Source organism: Carex rostrata, chromosome 19, assembly GCF_964058835.1.
Source record: "Carex rostrata chromosome 19, lpCarRost1.2, whole genome shotgun sequence".
NCBI lineage: Eukaryota > Viridiplantae > Streptophyta > Magnoliopsida > Poales > Cyperaceae > Carex > Carex rostrata.
This window is the reverse complement of record NC_135936.1, coordinates 7,017,101-7,031,393: the sequence shown is the minus strand read 5'-3', so window position 1 is coordinate 7,031,393 and position 14,293 is coordinate 7,017,101. Positions and strand designations below refer to the sequence as shown.

Here is a 14,293-nt window from a genome sequence, read left to right as displayed (position 1 = left end):
CAGTTATTTTATCTGCATTGAGATCAGTGCATGGATGGATCTTAGAATGGAATTCAGATCCTCAGAAGTAACTCGAAATTTGATTTTTGATTCGGATCTCCGATCAAAATTCACGCGAATATTAATTGAACTACATAAATTCTAACTTGAGCCAAATTTCTCCAAATTGTAATTAGACAGTTCAAATTCAAACACAAAATTGGAGTTAGAAAATTCGGACGAATCCATATCCCATGAGGTAGCAAAATATTTCTGTTTGGACCATTGTTGTCTGATAGTTATCTAGGCCAATCCGGTCGAGATGAAATGCACAGAACTACTTTAATAATCGTGTGAATTCTGATTGAACGATCTAGATCTAATAAGAAATACATTATCTGGCGAGGCAACTCGGTTCAGATATGAATTTGTGAATTTTATATGTATGAATTTATTTTGACATAATATGAATTTGAGAATTTGGTATTTTGTTATGTGTGAATTTAATTACAAAATTAATTTATGGTAGTTGACTCTATAAGGGTTCAAATGCCTCCATTTTTTAAAACTTTAATAATTAAAAATTTAAAACTTAAAAGTCAAAATAAAACCGTTGGATATGATCTACATCATTTTATCTATGCACGTGTAAAAAATTATGACATTTCAATTTTATTTGGGTTGTCATCAAGAGCTTGTAAAAAAAGTACTAATGTGGATAATTTCTAGACGTTGATTTTTGAAATTTTGATTTACATAAAAACAAAATTGAAATGTGATATTTTTTTATGAGCACATAGAGAAAATAATATATATCACATCTAACGGTTTTACTTTAACTTTTAAGTTTTAAATTTTGAGTTATTAAAGTTTTAAAAAATGGAGGCAAGGTGGAGGCATTTGAACCCTCCTCATAATATATTATCTAATACATTTGGATTTTTAGTTCACGAGCTTTTACGAGCTAGCTCAGCTCGCTCAATACCAAAACGAGCGAATCATAAACTACTTTTTCAGCTCGGATCCTAATGTTAGCTTACTCATAATTTACTCGTTGCCAAAACAAGTAAGCTATGAGTTTAGTCTCACTAAGACTAAACTGGCTCGTTACCAACCCTAAATGAAACTAATTGAAATATGTGAGAACTGGAGATGGATCCACATAGATCTATGCAAAAAAAAAACAAAAAATAAAAAAAAGTAGTTTCTTATAAAATCTTTGTCAAATGAGAGGGAGAAAATAATTAACAAATAAGAATGACAAAATGCTAGATGGGATATTAAGTCGGATTAGCATGAAATCGGATTCGGTTGTCTCAAAATTCAATCAATATTTTTACTCGATTTTAGTCATTAAATTAAAAGGTTCAGTTTTTTTTTTTCGCGATTTATAATAGTTTCATCTAAACACAATTTAATATGATCTGACTCACCTATTTCTCATATTTTTTTGTCACTTCTAAATAGGGATGGCAAAAAAGCTCATGGCTCGTGGCCCGCTTGGTATCAGCCCGTGATTTGATCAGTAACAACTCATTCGTTAGTGGATCAAGCTAAAAATAGCTCACTCACCACATACTTGAGCTAGAATTAATGAGTTTGAGTTTGGTCTGGCTCGGCATGAGCCAGCTCGGTCAGGGACGAAGCTAGACTTTCGAACAATGGGGGTCAAACACGTATGGGATCAATTATATAAAAAAATTCGAACTATGGGGGTCAATTATATACAAACTTTATGCAGAGAATGGGGGTCAATTTTACCGTACAATGACATTTTAAGCTAAATTATATAGAAAATTAAACATAAATACAAAATTTTGAAAATTAAATGGTGGTCAATTGACCCCCATTTGATCTACTTAGATCCATCTCTGAGCTTGGTCATTAACGAGCTATTTAATACACATAGTTTAATAGTTTAATCGGATTTGTTCACTATATGTTGGGATACTATGCTATGTATGTTATAGCCAGTGTTATGGTAATTGCACTTTGGATTGTGCTTAATTTTATTAGTAATTTTGTATGGAATATGTGTGAAATAATTATAAGCAACTAAGTTAATTTGTATGAATTTGTTTGATTTGATATGAATGAATTTATTATGTGAACTATGTTTGTATGAATTTAAACATTTAATATTTTTGTATGTATGAATTTAACTGCAAACTTAATTTATGGTAGTTGATTTGCTTAGTTGCACTTGAATTAAGAGTATTACTCAATAATTAGCCATATAAATATTATATTGTTTTAGCCATATTTGATAAGACGTGCTATGAAGATTTAAGATATAGCTAAAAATAAAATATACAAATTTATAAATCTACCAAGCTAGTAAAGAGCTAGCTCGACTCGCTCGGACAAGTCACGAGTCAGTCTTGAGCAGCAGTTTCAGCTTTGGGACCTAAAATCTAAACCTGTTCGTTCAGTTTAATCCACAAATAAGCTGATTACGAATGAGACCTAGCTCGCTCTTTAGCAGCTCGTTGCCAGTCCTACTTCTAAACTATGCATTTTAAACACAAAAGTCAATATTTATTAAATAAAATAATTGTTCACGAACTAATGAAATATTTGCACCGCATTAAAATCCATACTGAAATTTAAAATATTAAAATAATCTAAATATTAACTAAACAAAAGTTAAATAACATGTAAGAAATTAGAAATAAGTTTACTTGATTTAACAGTTTCTAACCATTTAAATTTTTTAAAAATTATCTATTTAAATAATAGAAAAATTGTAAATTTTGGCCGATTTTTTTATTTATATCCAAAATAAAATATAAATTTAAAAAACTAACCAACTAGCTAATGAAATTGCAAAACTACCCAAACCGGTTAATGGTTAACCAGATTTGTGCATTTTCCTTTTTTTTTTTTTTTTTTTGAAAACAGAAATTTTTTTATTTTTTGTATTAAAATATTAGAAATGTTGAATATATTTCTTTGAAAATAAATAGAATACAATATAATTTGATTTATTAGAAAGACTGCAACTAATAACTCAGATCAATATTTTTCAGGCCGGATTTTTCGCGGCTGTAAGAAAAATTAATATATTTCTTTATGTGCTATTGGAAAAAAAAAAAAATGCTTAGATTCTGAGTTATTAATCCCGGTTCAAAAGTCACTTCTATGTAATCTAGAAAATATTGTGATCCTTCTAGGACATTTAATTTATAAAAAAATGTATCTATTTTTGAAAAAAAAAACAAAAACTTTAATTTATTTAATAATTGTTTTTAAAAAAGAATTCTAGATACAACTTTTTGGTCTCCATCCGTCAGCAAGGATTGTCTATGAAAAACTGTAATACATAAAACAAAAAAACTGTAAATTTTGGTCTCCATCCGTCAGCAAAAGAGAGGATGACACAACTCTTTACTAGCTTCCTGTAGGAAAAAGTTTAGCAAGGATTGTCTGTGAAACTACGTTATGTGCCTCTGTGCATGGTGACAAATGAATTATTCGGGTTCGGTTCGGCGAGGTCAAAAATATGTAATTCGGAATAATTCAGGAATGATTCAAAAAAAAGTTATATATTTACTTGGGCAAGATAGCAAAAAAAAAAAACCAAAAAAAAGTGTTCTGAAAAAAATTCGAGAAAAATTCACAAATAATTCGTAAAATTCGCAAATTATTCGAATTTAATTTGGTCAAAGTTCGATCAAGCAAATATTCAGCGTTCAGTTCGGCATCACCAAAAAAACGAATTATTCGGATTTAATTTCCGAATCTTATAATTATGCCTCTATGTATAAATAAATAATTAGTTATATATTTACTTGTCACAACAACACTTACATAGTTACGATCTCTTCTTTATATACAGCGAATTCATGTTTGTTTGTCGGCTAATAATGGACTTATTAATGAACGATTCATCTCAGATAAACTGACACAAATAAATCCGGACCGTCTGATTAAAATTTACACAAACGTTAAAGACTCCGTGTATTTTACTTTGAATCGAGATTAATTAATAACTCGTAAAAGTTGAATGTGATGTTACTGTTTACTCTACAGTAACTTTTTGTTGTTGTTGTTGTTTGATGGACAACGATAGTGATCTTGATTCATGGACTTCTTTTTCTCTCTCTATCTGATACTATGATTAAAGAAAAAGAATACAAATTGTACATGCATTCTAATGGTCCCGAGATGGAGAGAAATTGAACCGATTGCAAGGAGAGCAGCAACATCAAATAGTCATTGAAATAATAAAAAAAAAAAAACTATCAGATTGACTTTAAATTAAGAATCTAGACTATTGAAAGCTGTATATTTCGTGAGTGATGCATGTACATGCAAAAAATTTAAAATTTTGAATTTATTTAACACATGGTCAAGCGGGCAAAACAATGGATATTTTATAAGTTATTATTGTTTTATGTATTATTTTTCATTATTTTTTGACCGCTTAACCATATACTAAATGAATTCAAAACTTTAAAATCTTTGCATTTAAATGCATCACTCACAAACAGTTTGGATTCGTAATTTGAAGTCAATCCAATAGTTGTACTCACCAACTCCTCTTAGTGAGCATATCACATCCTAATTTTGCTCTTTTTTCAATGACAAAATTCTTACATATAAAAATAACCAGCGTCTCATTTCCCTACAATGATAAACACGAAGCAACAATATTTTCATTATAAATGAAAAAAATATATTATGTAACTAGTTGGTTGGAATTGGTCATTGATTATAATCAACATCAACAGAGGCTGCGAAGTTGTGAGAAATAATCAAATCTTGACCTTTGAATAACCAATATTTTAGATTTTTTTTTCCCTAGACAACGATACTACTTCCCCTTATTGAAAATTACCGTCTTGACAGATAAAAAATTGCAGAGGGTCTAATTATGGAAATTTAGTTTGAATTATAAAATTGAAAAAAAATATAAATAATGTTCGAAATGGTAAAGAGTAGGGTTATAATATATCATTGGTTTTGTGCCCCAACCATACCCCACGTTTCTATCTACATTTACAAAGTTTAAACAGTTAATCCGAACCGCTCAATATGATATCCATATTAAAAATGTGTTTAGAGACAAAATTTTATATTTTTTATAATTATTTTACTATTTTTTTAGATAGGTACAAAATCACTGTTTTTGGATGGTCCAGATCCAGTGATTTTGTACCTATCTAAAAAAATTTCAAAAAAAATATAAAATTTGGTCTCTAAGCACATTTTAATACGAAGATCATGTTGAGCAGCTCGGATCGACTGTTTGAACTTTGAGAACAGAGATAAAGATATGGGATATAATTGAGGCACAAAACCAATGATACATTTTAACCCTACTGGTAAAACTTGTATAAACTAAAAAGATTGTAACCATTTTCTTCGAACCTCTTTGGTTCGTAAATCAGTGTCAATCTCTGCATTTCATATTCCCATTCCCATTTGAAAGAAAAAGGTTATCAAAAGAAACTTGTGTGTCAGCTTGTTTTCTAGCCAAGTTATCATCCTATTAACGAATAAACAACAAGGCTAGTAAAGCCCGTTATCAAGACAAAAAAATTTCAAAAGATACCTTATATTCTAACATTCACAAACAAGTTACATTACGTCTTTGATTAAGGGTTTATCCGTGTAAATGCATCAGGTGCAAATTACCATAATCTCTTTTATTCATTAATATTTCAATCAAAATATTTAGTTTGTTCGAAAATGCACGATGAACAAAGAAGTGGGCTCTTAGAATACTCACCCGGCCCAAACAGATAGATCCCCATAAACAAAGAGAAATAATGGGCCAGGCCGAGCTCACAAAAATATTCAGTTTGTTCGAAAATGCACGATGAACAAAGAAGCGGGCTCTTAGAATACTCATCCGGCCCAAAAATAATAGATCCCCATAAACAAAGAGAAATAATGAGCCAGGCCGAGGTCACAAAATATCTGTGCGCTTCTCGTGTGACACGTCAGCACTGGGAAGGATAGAGAAGCGAGGATCTCCACCCCACTTGTTTAGCTCGGAAATCAATAAACAAAGGCGGGAACCAATGGGCGTGCTCTCTCGCTAACAAAACAGGAAGGAGAGAAGGAGACTATACTAATCGAGGAGAGATCAACTAAACTAATCGTCGCATGGCTGCCTCCTCAGCTGTGTCCAATGGAAGGCTCGGATTGCCTTTCGCGTCTTTCTCTAAGAAGGCCTTTCTTCTCCCCTCTCTTAAGAGTGAGATTCTTTAAAATAGATTTGAAGTAATTTGCGATATTGAATTTTCTCTTGGATTTGATTTCATGCATGCTGGTGAATTTGAACCTGAAGGAAACTAGGTAAAGGTTACACCTTACCCCGAAAATTGGGGGTAAAAAGATTTGGGAACTGGGAACATATTAGAGAAGGATTCACCTCTTTCCTATTGGGATCAGTTCACTGGTAGGTACCAATGGGAGTCACAAGCATAGTGACAAGTTCGATATTTTGGGAAAAGTTTCACGCAGTCTGAAACACGTGCAACCCTCATAAATTTCCACACGCAGTTTGAAACAAGTTCGAAATTGAATTTTACATGTAAACACATCACTCGTAAGATAGACGGGTTTCAACAGTTCAGATTCGTCATTTGAGGCCAATTCGATGGATTTTAGACTTGAGTTCACCAAGAAGCTTGGTGAACTTAAGAACACCCTAGTTCTACTCTTTTAGAACATTAAATTGACTTCGAACGACCAATCAAACCGTTAAATCCGATATAATTTCACGAGTGATGTATTTACACACCAAATTTATAAATTTTCAAATTAATGTAATATAAAGTGAAGGGATCAATTTCCAAAAAAAAAAGAGGCATTTGAACCCTCCCATCAAAATTAGTACTTAATGTGTAATTAGCCGTTCACTGTTTTAGTCTCAGAATAATCTTTTCATTTGATCTCATGAATTCTGTAATCTATACTGACCTATTTGCAACTTTTGTCTCACAAAAAAAAAACAGAAAGCTGAATAAACAGATTGAGTCCAGTTCCTGTGTTGATGTAGGATTTGTACCAGTAGTCAGCTGGGAAAGCAAATACGATTGTAATATGGTTATGGAGTAAAATTAAGGATTTGAACTTGGTGACCAGAATTGCAAATTTGCAATTCAGTGAGCCTGAGGATAGTTTGTATATTCTACGGGTACAACTTTTTAAGGCTAAGTGTGAGGTAACTTAAAAAACACACACACACACACTAATAAATAAAAAGATAAAAGTCTTGAGCTTATGCTATAATATGTACATGAGAAACACATATCACATTGCTTGTTACAACAAAGGTAAACATCTGGTTAATTAGTCTTCAATATAGTTGATAAAAAGTCCAATATGCCACATACTTTTTATTTATTTGCTAAAATACAGCTTCTGTTTTCTCGTCTTGTCTTATTTGGTCAGTAGCTTCTCAAAGTCAGTTATTTGGCATAAGACATTTGAAAGTCACCCAAAAAATGAGAATTGCTGTTCAAGCCACTGGAGATGCTGTACAAGCAAGCACCACAACAAGCCAAGAGGAGGCTTTGGAGTGGGCAAAGAAGGATAACCGCAGGCTCTTACATGTAGTTTATCGAGTTGGTGATTTAGACAAAACAATAAGGTTTGTTCTTCTGATCAGACTGATCAATTCTACAATTTTTGTTAACAAATTTGGTTGAATTTGGGGTCCAATAAACCAAATAAAGGGAGACTCTTTTATGGTAGTAATGGATTAGGATTGTTATTGTAATTCTACAATTAAGATTTGTGTATTACCTTGATTTACCATGTCAACGAAAGCACTACAAAAAGGGAATATTTTTATAAAAAGGAATAGCAGATGATACTGTTTTCTCTATTTTCTGGGTGAAACTGTATGCAATGGTGGACACATGTGGTGCTCAATAAAATGCCAAGGTTGACATCTGTTAGTAATTTCACTTTACCAGCCAGTTCTTATTTATATTTTCTCATTATATAGTAGGATTGGACTGTACCACTCCAAGTAAGAACCACCCAGTTCTGCAGCTTATGAGATAAAAATGATAATTTTTCATATTTTAATTTTTTGGGGAATAGGTTCTATACAGAATGCTTAGGAATGAAATTGCTGAGGAAGCGTGACATCCCAGAAGAGAAGTATACCAATGCTTTCCTTGGATATGGGCCTGAAGATACAAATTTTGTCGTTGAACTCACATATAGTATGTTCACCATATTTGTAAACCAAATATTTAGATTGAAAAAGATCATTCCATAAAATGCATACCTGCAAATGTCATAGCCTTTGAACTATTGCTTCCAATACACCGATATGGTTAGATGGAAAATATTGCCCTTCAGATGGTAAAAACTCCAGGGTTTGGTGAAAAAGTGAGTCTTAGGGAAGATCTGAGAATTTGACATCTTCATCTGTATACATGAAAAGTTCAAAATATTTGTACCTTTCTTTATATAATATAAATTATGTTCATATTTGGCAGATTATGGTGTTGACAAGTATGACATTGGGACTGGTTTTGGCCATTTTGGCATTGCAGTTGAAGATGTGAGTCATGTACCTTTCAATCTTCTTTTACTCTTGTTTTCATTTTAATTGTTTGGCTGGGAAACTAAAATGTAATATAATAGGCTGCAAAGACAGTTGACCTTATTAGAGCGAAGGGTGGGAAGGTAACAAGGGAACCAGGACCAGTTAAAGGGGGCAAAACTGTTATTGCGTTCATTGAAGATCCTGATGGTTATAAATTTGAGATTTTGGAAAGGGACCCAACACCAGAGCCGTTGTGCCAAGTAATGCTTCGTGTTGGAGACCTTGATCGATCCATAGAGTTCTACAAGAAGGTGAAATTTTTTGTAGTTCTAGTGAGATCTTGTACTGTTGAGTTTTTTTTGGATTTGGTTTGCAGAATTTGTCAGGTAAGTAATCCTAGAAAGATTTGAGCAATTTAGCCTTTTTTTGTGTTCAAATGATATAAAAAGATGGGGGTAATTCGGCCCTTGATTATCAGGGGCAGATATGATAAGAAAAAAGGAATTTTTTGAAGCAGCAATGTCTAACAATACTGGGTGTTACCTGCGAACAGGATACACATTTGGCTTTCATCTTTTCATTATTCATTTTCTGTGTTTGAATTGTTGTTGTTATTTAATGATAACAGGCTTATGGGATGGAGCTCCTTCGCACTAGAGACAATCCAGAATACAAGGTAACTTTGACTTTCACATGTTTATATTGTATTGGATGAAGTCCCTCTTTCTGTACCTCGATGCATTCACAATTTTTATTGTTGTTTCAGTACACAGTAGCCATGATGGGATATGGACCTGAAGATAGAACTGCAGTTCTCGAACTAACCTACAATTATGGGGTAAAAGAATATGAGAAAGGCAATGCCTATGGACAGGTATGAGTATCGACTTGTCGTCTTGTACCATAAAATATTAAATTATTAATAAATTGTAATGTTGACTTGGACACTTTTTCATATCAGATTGCAATAGGAACAGATGATGTTTATAAAACAGCAGAGGTGATAAAGCTTTGTGGAGGCAAAGTTACTCGTGAACCAGGTCCATTGCCTGGCATAAGCACCAAAATTACCTCCTGTTTGGATCCTGATGGATGGAAAACAGTATGCATTATTTTTCCAATTTCAATTTTTGACCTCTCTTTGATTTTTGTTTTATTATTAATTTTTGGGGTTTGAATTGCAGGTGTTTGTTGACAATATTGACTTTGCCAAGGAGTTGGAGTAACCAAACATATATCCGAATTGGGTGAACTCAAGCCCAGGTTTTGAAGACCTTTTTGTATATTTGAGCCTGATTCCCATCATATGACCCTTCTTAAGATAGTTTTTTTTATTGTACAAAGAATTGTAGCGTGCTAAATTAACAGAATATAAAGAAATTTAAGATATGATGGAATTTGGAATTTGGTTGTTGATGGGTACAGACTTGTCCATCGACCAAAACATTGTAGATTGTCTGGAAAAAATGTTCCAAAATATCTATTTCGGTCATTTCAACTTGTGTAGGTGAGCTTGTTAAACCATGATAAGCACCCTTAATTGGTCTGGGTCTGAAAGGCAGAGGAATCATCAGTTTTCTAGGATTTTGGAAGGCTTTGATTTGGAATATGACATGTCAAAGTGAAGAGGACTTGATGAGGAATGAGTTCGTGAAGTGATTGTGGGAATTTAGCTGTTGTTGCTTGGCAGTTCGGAGGTTTGAAGGGCAGTTAGGTTGTGTCCACGGAAGGAGACCTTTGATTGGTTATTTAACAGTTTGTCGGGGTTGTCTTGGATTTCTGGGACGACCGGACAAGTGATGGCCCATTGGAAAGAGGAAAAAAATGATAGTGGTGGTTGGTGGAGAATAGTGGCGGAGCTCCGCGGAAAAAGGCACAGAAGGTGGCAGTTTTTGGTTTAAGGGACATGGGGGATATTTTGGTGTTATTTTCTCTAATGGTATAAAATTATAAATAACAAAAGGGACACTAATAAATAAAAAAATTAATATCTATTAGATTTGAGGCCTCATATTGCTTCAGTTCTATTTTGTTCATTTTCTTAACAAGTATTTGATCATAACATGTGATAGTATTAATTTTGCCTAAAAAGCAAAATAAAACCTATTTTTCAACTTTCGAATTTACTTAACATTACAATTATACAAAATCTATTTTTTTATTATGATATTTAATCAAAATAAACAATACAATTTTATAACCTACAATATAGAAGCCAAACAAATAATTATGTATTTCATTTTTAATTTACAAATCAACATTTTCTTGAAATTCTAGAGTACTTAAATCTGGTCAATCCAAAAAGACAAATTAGCAATATAAAAATAAAGTAGGATATATAATTTATACAAGGCGTTTTTTTTTTATTGAATAATCACCAAACAGCCATATATAGTTTGTACATATGGTAAACTTTTTACTTACTAATCAATAGCAAGCAGTCAAATACATAAACAGTCATATACAGTTTTTATTGTTCAAAAGCTTAAATTGTCGGAAATAGAAAATAAGTATGATGCCATAAGGTGGTAAAGGTCTATAGGAAATTCAACTGTAAACCATATAAGAGAAATTCAATCCAACAGAAAAATATCAGATCACCCTTAATTTTATTAAGAATTCTATAATTTACCGCTTTAATAAGAATGTTGCTAAAAATCTGTAAATTTATTAAACAAAACATGTCAAAACTTCTTTCGAAAATTATTTGATCAGCATCAAATAGATCATATTAAATTTGTTTTAGTAAAATTAGATTCAGCGTCAAATAGATCATATTAAATTTGTTTTTGTAAAATTCTTTGATATTTCGCTCAAACAAACAAAAGTGTTGTACTCCAAGGCATATGATCACTATTGACGTTCTATAGTTTTGGCAAAAATCGCCATAATTAGTGGCAACTCCAAGAAACACTAGCTCAGGATTTATTTGCAACCACAACCTTATTGGTAATTGAGAAAGCTAATCAGCTAATGCAACAAGGGCATGACCAAAGGCAAAGTAAATTGGAGAACAAGACCTTGCTTATGTATTGAAAGACTGGTTCAACATAGAATGTAGACTATAGAGTGCAAGTTAACCCAAAAATGCATGAGAGTGGTGTTCGAATGTGTTAAGATTCTGTGTCGCACATCAGCATGTTTCTGTACATGATTCAATCACTTCACTTTTTTTTCCATATTTGTGCTTCTGTTAAGAAATAAAATTCACACCAAAAAATACCTCTTGGAAATCCACATCGACTGTCCGCCGTGCAGGGGCATAGTCAGGATTTCCATCAAAGTAGACAAAAGAAATTTACAGCTAAAATTTCCTTTTAAAATAATAAAAAATCAACTTTATCTCCAGCATTTATAAATCTATAAGATAATTACTCATCTATCAATCTTGTCAACAAATTTTAGAAAAAACACAATAATGACAAAATTACCTGCATGAGAGCAGTGCCAAGACGTTCAGCCATTGTGACAAACTGGGGATTCTGTAGGAGTTGTTGCATGGTTGACATGTATTTTTGCAAGTTCAGTTGTGGCATAGCGGCTCCGCCACCTTACACAGCTGCTCCATGCTCTAAGAGAAGGGTAACACACTCCTTGCGCCATAGCCGGCAGCATAATGAAGGGCAGTGTTCTTGTTTTTGTCTAATGCATCAACCCCCCCCCCCCCTCCAGAAGTATCTGGGCACATTTCACCTGAAAAATAAAATCCCAGTAAATATTAACTATTAGATAATCTGTTTCCTTTCTTTTGGTTTCAGCATCATCAGTAAAATGAAGAGGACGTATTAAGAAACCAAAGGAAAGGGTGCTTGGTAATTAATTGAGGAAAACAATAAATAGCAAAATTACATAATGGTGCTTAAACTATCACTTAGTTCATGGTTTGGTAGACTGAAGTTCCAAAGTTACCATCTCAGTGCTTAAAAGTTGCCAATTTTCACTGTGATCCCTGTTGGCATCTTTCATTAAAAAAGGAAAAAAGAGAGAAAAAAAAAAAAAGACAAATTCTACTCATGCATGTTATTTTGACTAACAATAATGATGGCTAATGAAACCTGTTGAAACCTTAATGGGAACTCTAAAAGCTTTAAAGGGCTGAAAAAGCACCAAGGTAATAGAATTTTTTTTTTATAAACCATAATTAAAAAAAAAGATTTTTATGAAACCAACATGATTACTTTTTTTTTTACAAAAACCATAAGAATTAATATGCCATTTTTTTTTTTTTTTTGGGACCGAAATGGCAATTTGGTCCGAGGTATTTTCACAATTTTTCAACGTATTTTTTTCTTGAAATCTGTGAAAACGGCTGGGACTGAAATGACAATTCGGTCCCAAAAAAAAAAGGGGGGGACCGAAATGGCATCTCGGTTCTTATGGTTTTTGTAAAAAACAAAGCAATCAAGTTGGTTTGGTAAAAATATATTTTTTTATTTATGGTTTCTAAAAAAAATTCAAGGTAATACCTCCAGGACTAAGGACCTGTCTGTAATTCTAATCAAAAGAGGAAAAGGGGTAAAAGTAAATTCTGCTAAAGAGATTTACTCTCTCGCAATCAATGTTTTCGCATTATCTAGCAAATAACCACTTTAATTTTGTTGTCCTTCTGAGTAAACAACAAAGATTTATATTTTACGCTTGCTTTGATCACTCGCCAGCAGAAAATTTGGATGTTTAATCTTCAAATGAAAGATATTTTTTTATTTATTTCTACTTTCACTTTTTTGACTGCAAATAGTTGCATCACAGAGATAAAATTTTAACAGACGTAAAATACCCAATATTATCAGACGTAAAATTTTAACATCAGCCATTCTATACCTCGGCAAAGGCAATAAAATTGGAAGGAAAAAAATAACATGCCTAGCTTCATTTCTGAGAAACTCAAGCCCTCAGTGATACTGACTGGCACTGGCCTAGAGACAAGCTCAGATGGTAGAGAAATTTGAAGCTCAATTGGTCATCAATCAAACGACTCTAAATATCAAAAGTTCAGTCGTGCCGATAAACATTTTATCAGAGATCAAACCATTGTGAAACTCAATCAAAGTAAAAATATAATCTCTGAAAGAGAATTTTAGGTGTTTACCGATTTTAGCAAAATTCCAGCTCCAGCTCCGCCTGATCCTTGATCACATCAGATGCCATCCCCGCCGCGACGCCGCCCCCGCACGCCCGCACCTCTTCTTCTCTTTTCTCGCAGAGTTGCGATCTGAGAATTTTTTTCATGAGACGGTGTTTTGTATTTTGCATGAGATTTGCGATTTCTTTTTCTTTCTTTTTCGAGAGAGAATTAGCGATGAGGGCTGTAGGCGAATTGTTTTGGGCTGTATGAAGTTAGATAGAAATAATTGGGCCTTGTAAAGTGTGGGCTAAAGGCCCAGTTAGAGACAGATAAAAGGCCGATTATGTATTGATCGTAGTAGGAATTCCAGAATTCAGGGATAATTAATTAGAGCAGAACTAGGGTGTTCCTAAGTTCACCAAGTCTCATTGTGAGCTCAACTATAAAATCTATTGGATTGACTTTAAAAGATGAATTCGAACAATTGAAATCCGTCTACCTTACAAGTGATGCGTCTATAAGCAAAAAAGATAAATTTTCGAATTAATTTAGCATAAAGTCAAGCAGTTAAAATTAGAAGGTTTATAAATTAATTTTAATGCATTCAATTTTTGAATGTTTTTTTACCACTTGACTCTATACAAAATTAATTCGAAAGTTTAAATTTTTTGCATATTAATACATCACTCGTAATGTAAACGGGTTTCAACATTTCAGATTTGTTATTCAAA

The 14,293-nt window shown here is 32.7% G+C and overlaps 1 protein-coding gene and 1 long non-coding RNA gene across 4 annotated transcripts; one reads left to right on the top strand and one right to left on the bottom strand.

Annotated features, from left to right (window-relative positions):
- Positions 1–5,949: 5,949 nt before the first annotated feature.
- LOC144571943 (putative lactoylglutathione lyase, chloroplastic) lies at positions 5,950–9,894 on the top strand. 3 transcript variants are annotated; one of them, XM_078321334.1, is made up of 9 exons: positions 5,950–6,184; positions 7,387–7,585; positions 8,044–8,168; positions 8,448–8,512; positions 8,596–8,808; positions 9,126–9,173; positions 9,264–9,371; positions 9,459–9,599; positions 9,682–9,894. In XM_078321334.1, the coding sequence occupies exons 1-9, from the start codon at positions 6,094–6,096 to the stop codon at positions 9,721–9,723; spliced, it is 1,032 nt and encodes a 343-aa protein (XP_078177460.1). In that variant the 5' UTR covers positions 5,950–6,093; the 3' UTR covers positions 9,724–9,894. The 3 variants fall into 3 exon arrangements, with proteins under 3 accessions (XP_078177460.1, XP_078177462.1, XP_078177461.1); XM_078321335.1 differs by having other exon boundaries at positions 5,977–6,184; positions 7,390–7,585; XM_078321336.1 differs by lacking the exons at positions 9,126–9,173; positions 9,264–9,371; positions 9,459–9,599; positions 9,682–9,894 and adding an exon at positions 8,999–9,119 and having other exon boundaries at positions 5,970–6,184; positions 8,596–8,849.
- On the bottom strand, positions 8,198–13,710 carry LOC144571944 (uncharacterized). Its single transcript, XR_013517614.1, has 3 exons — positions 13,587–13,710; positions 11,929–12,190; positions 8,198–8,376 (listed from the first exon to the last, which is right to left on the bottom strand). It is a non-coding gene; the product is annotated as an uncharacterized LOC144571944 (long non-coding RNA).
- Positions 13,711–14,293: the final 583 nt, after the last annotated feature.

Excerpts from the sequence above, each read along its gene's own strand:
- LOC144571943 (XM_078321334.1), top strand. The coding sequence starts at position 6,094 with ATGGCTGCCTCCTCAGCTGTGTCCAATGGAAGGCTCGGATTGCCTTTC. Across the intron at positions 9,174-9,263 it reads GAGACAATCCAGAATACAAG|TACACAGTAGCCATGATGGG; the intron begins GTAACTTTGACT and ends TTGTTGTTTCAG. Across the intron at positions 9,600-9,681 it reads ATCCTGATGGATGGAAAACA|GTGTTTGTTGACAATATTGA; the intron begins GTATGCATTATT and ends TTTGAATTGCAG.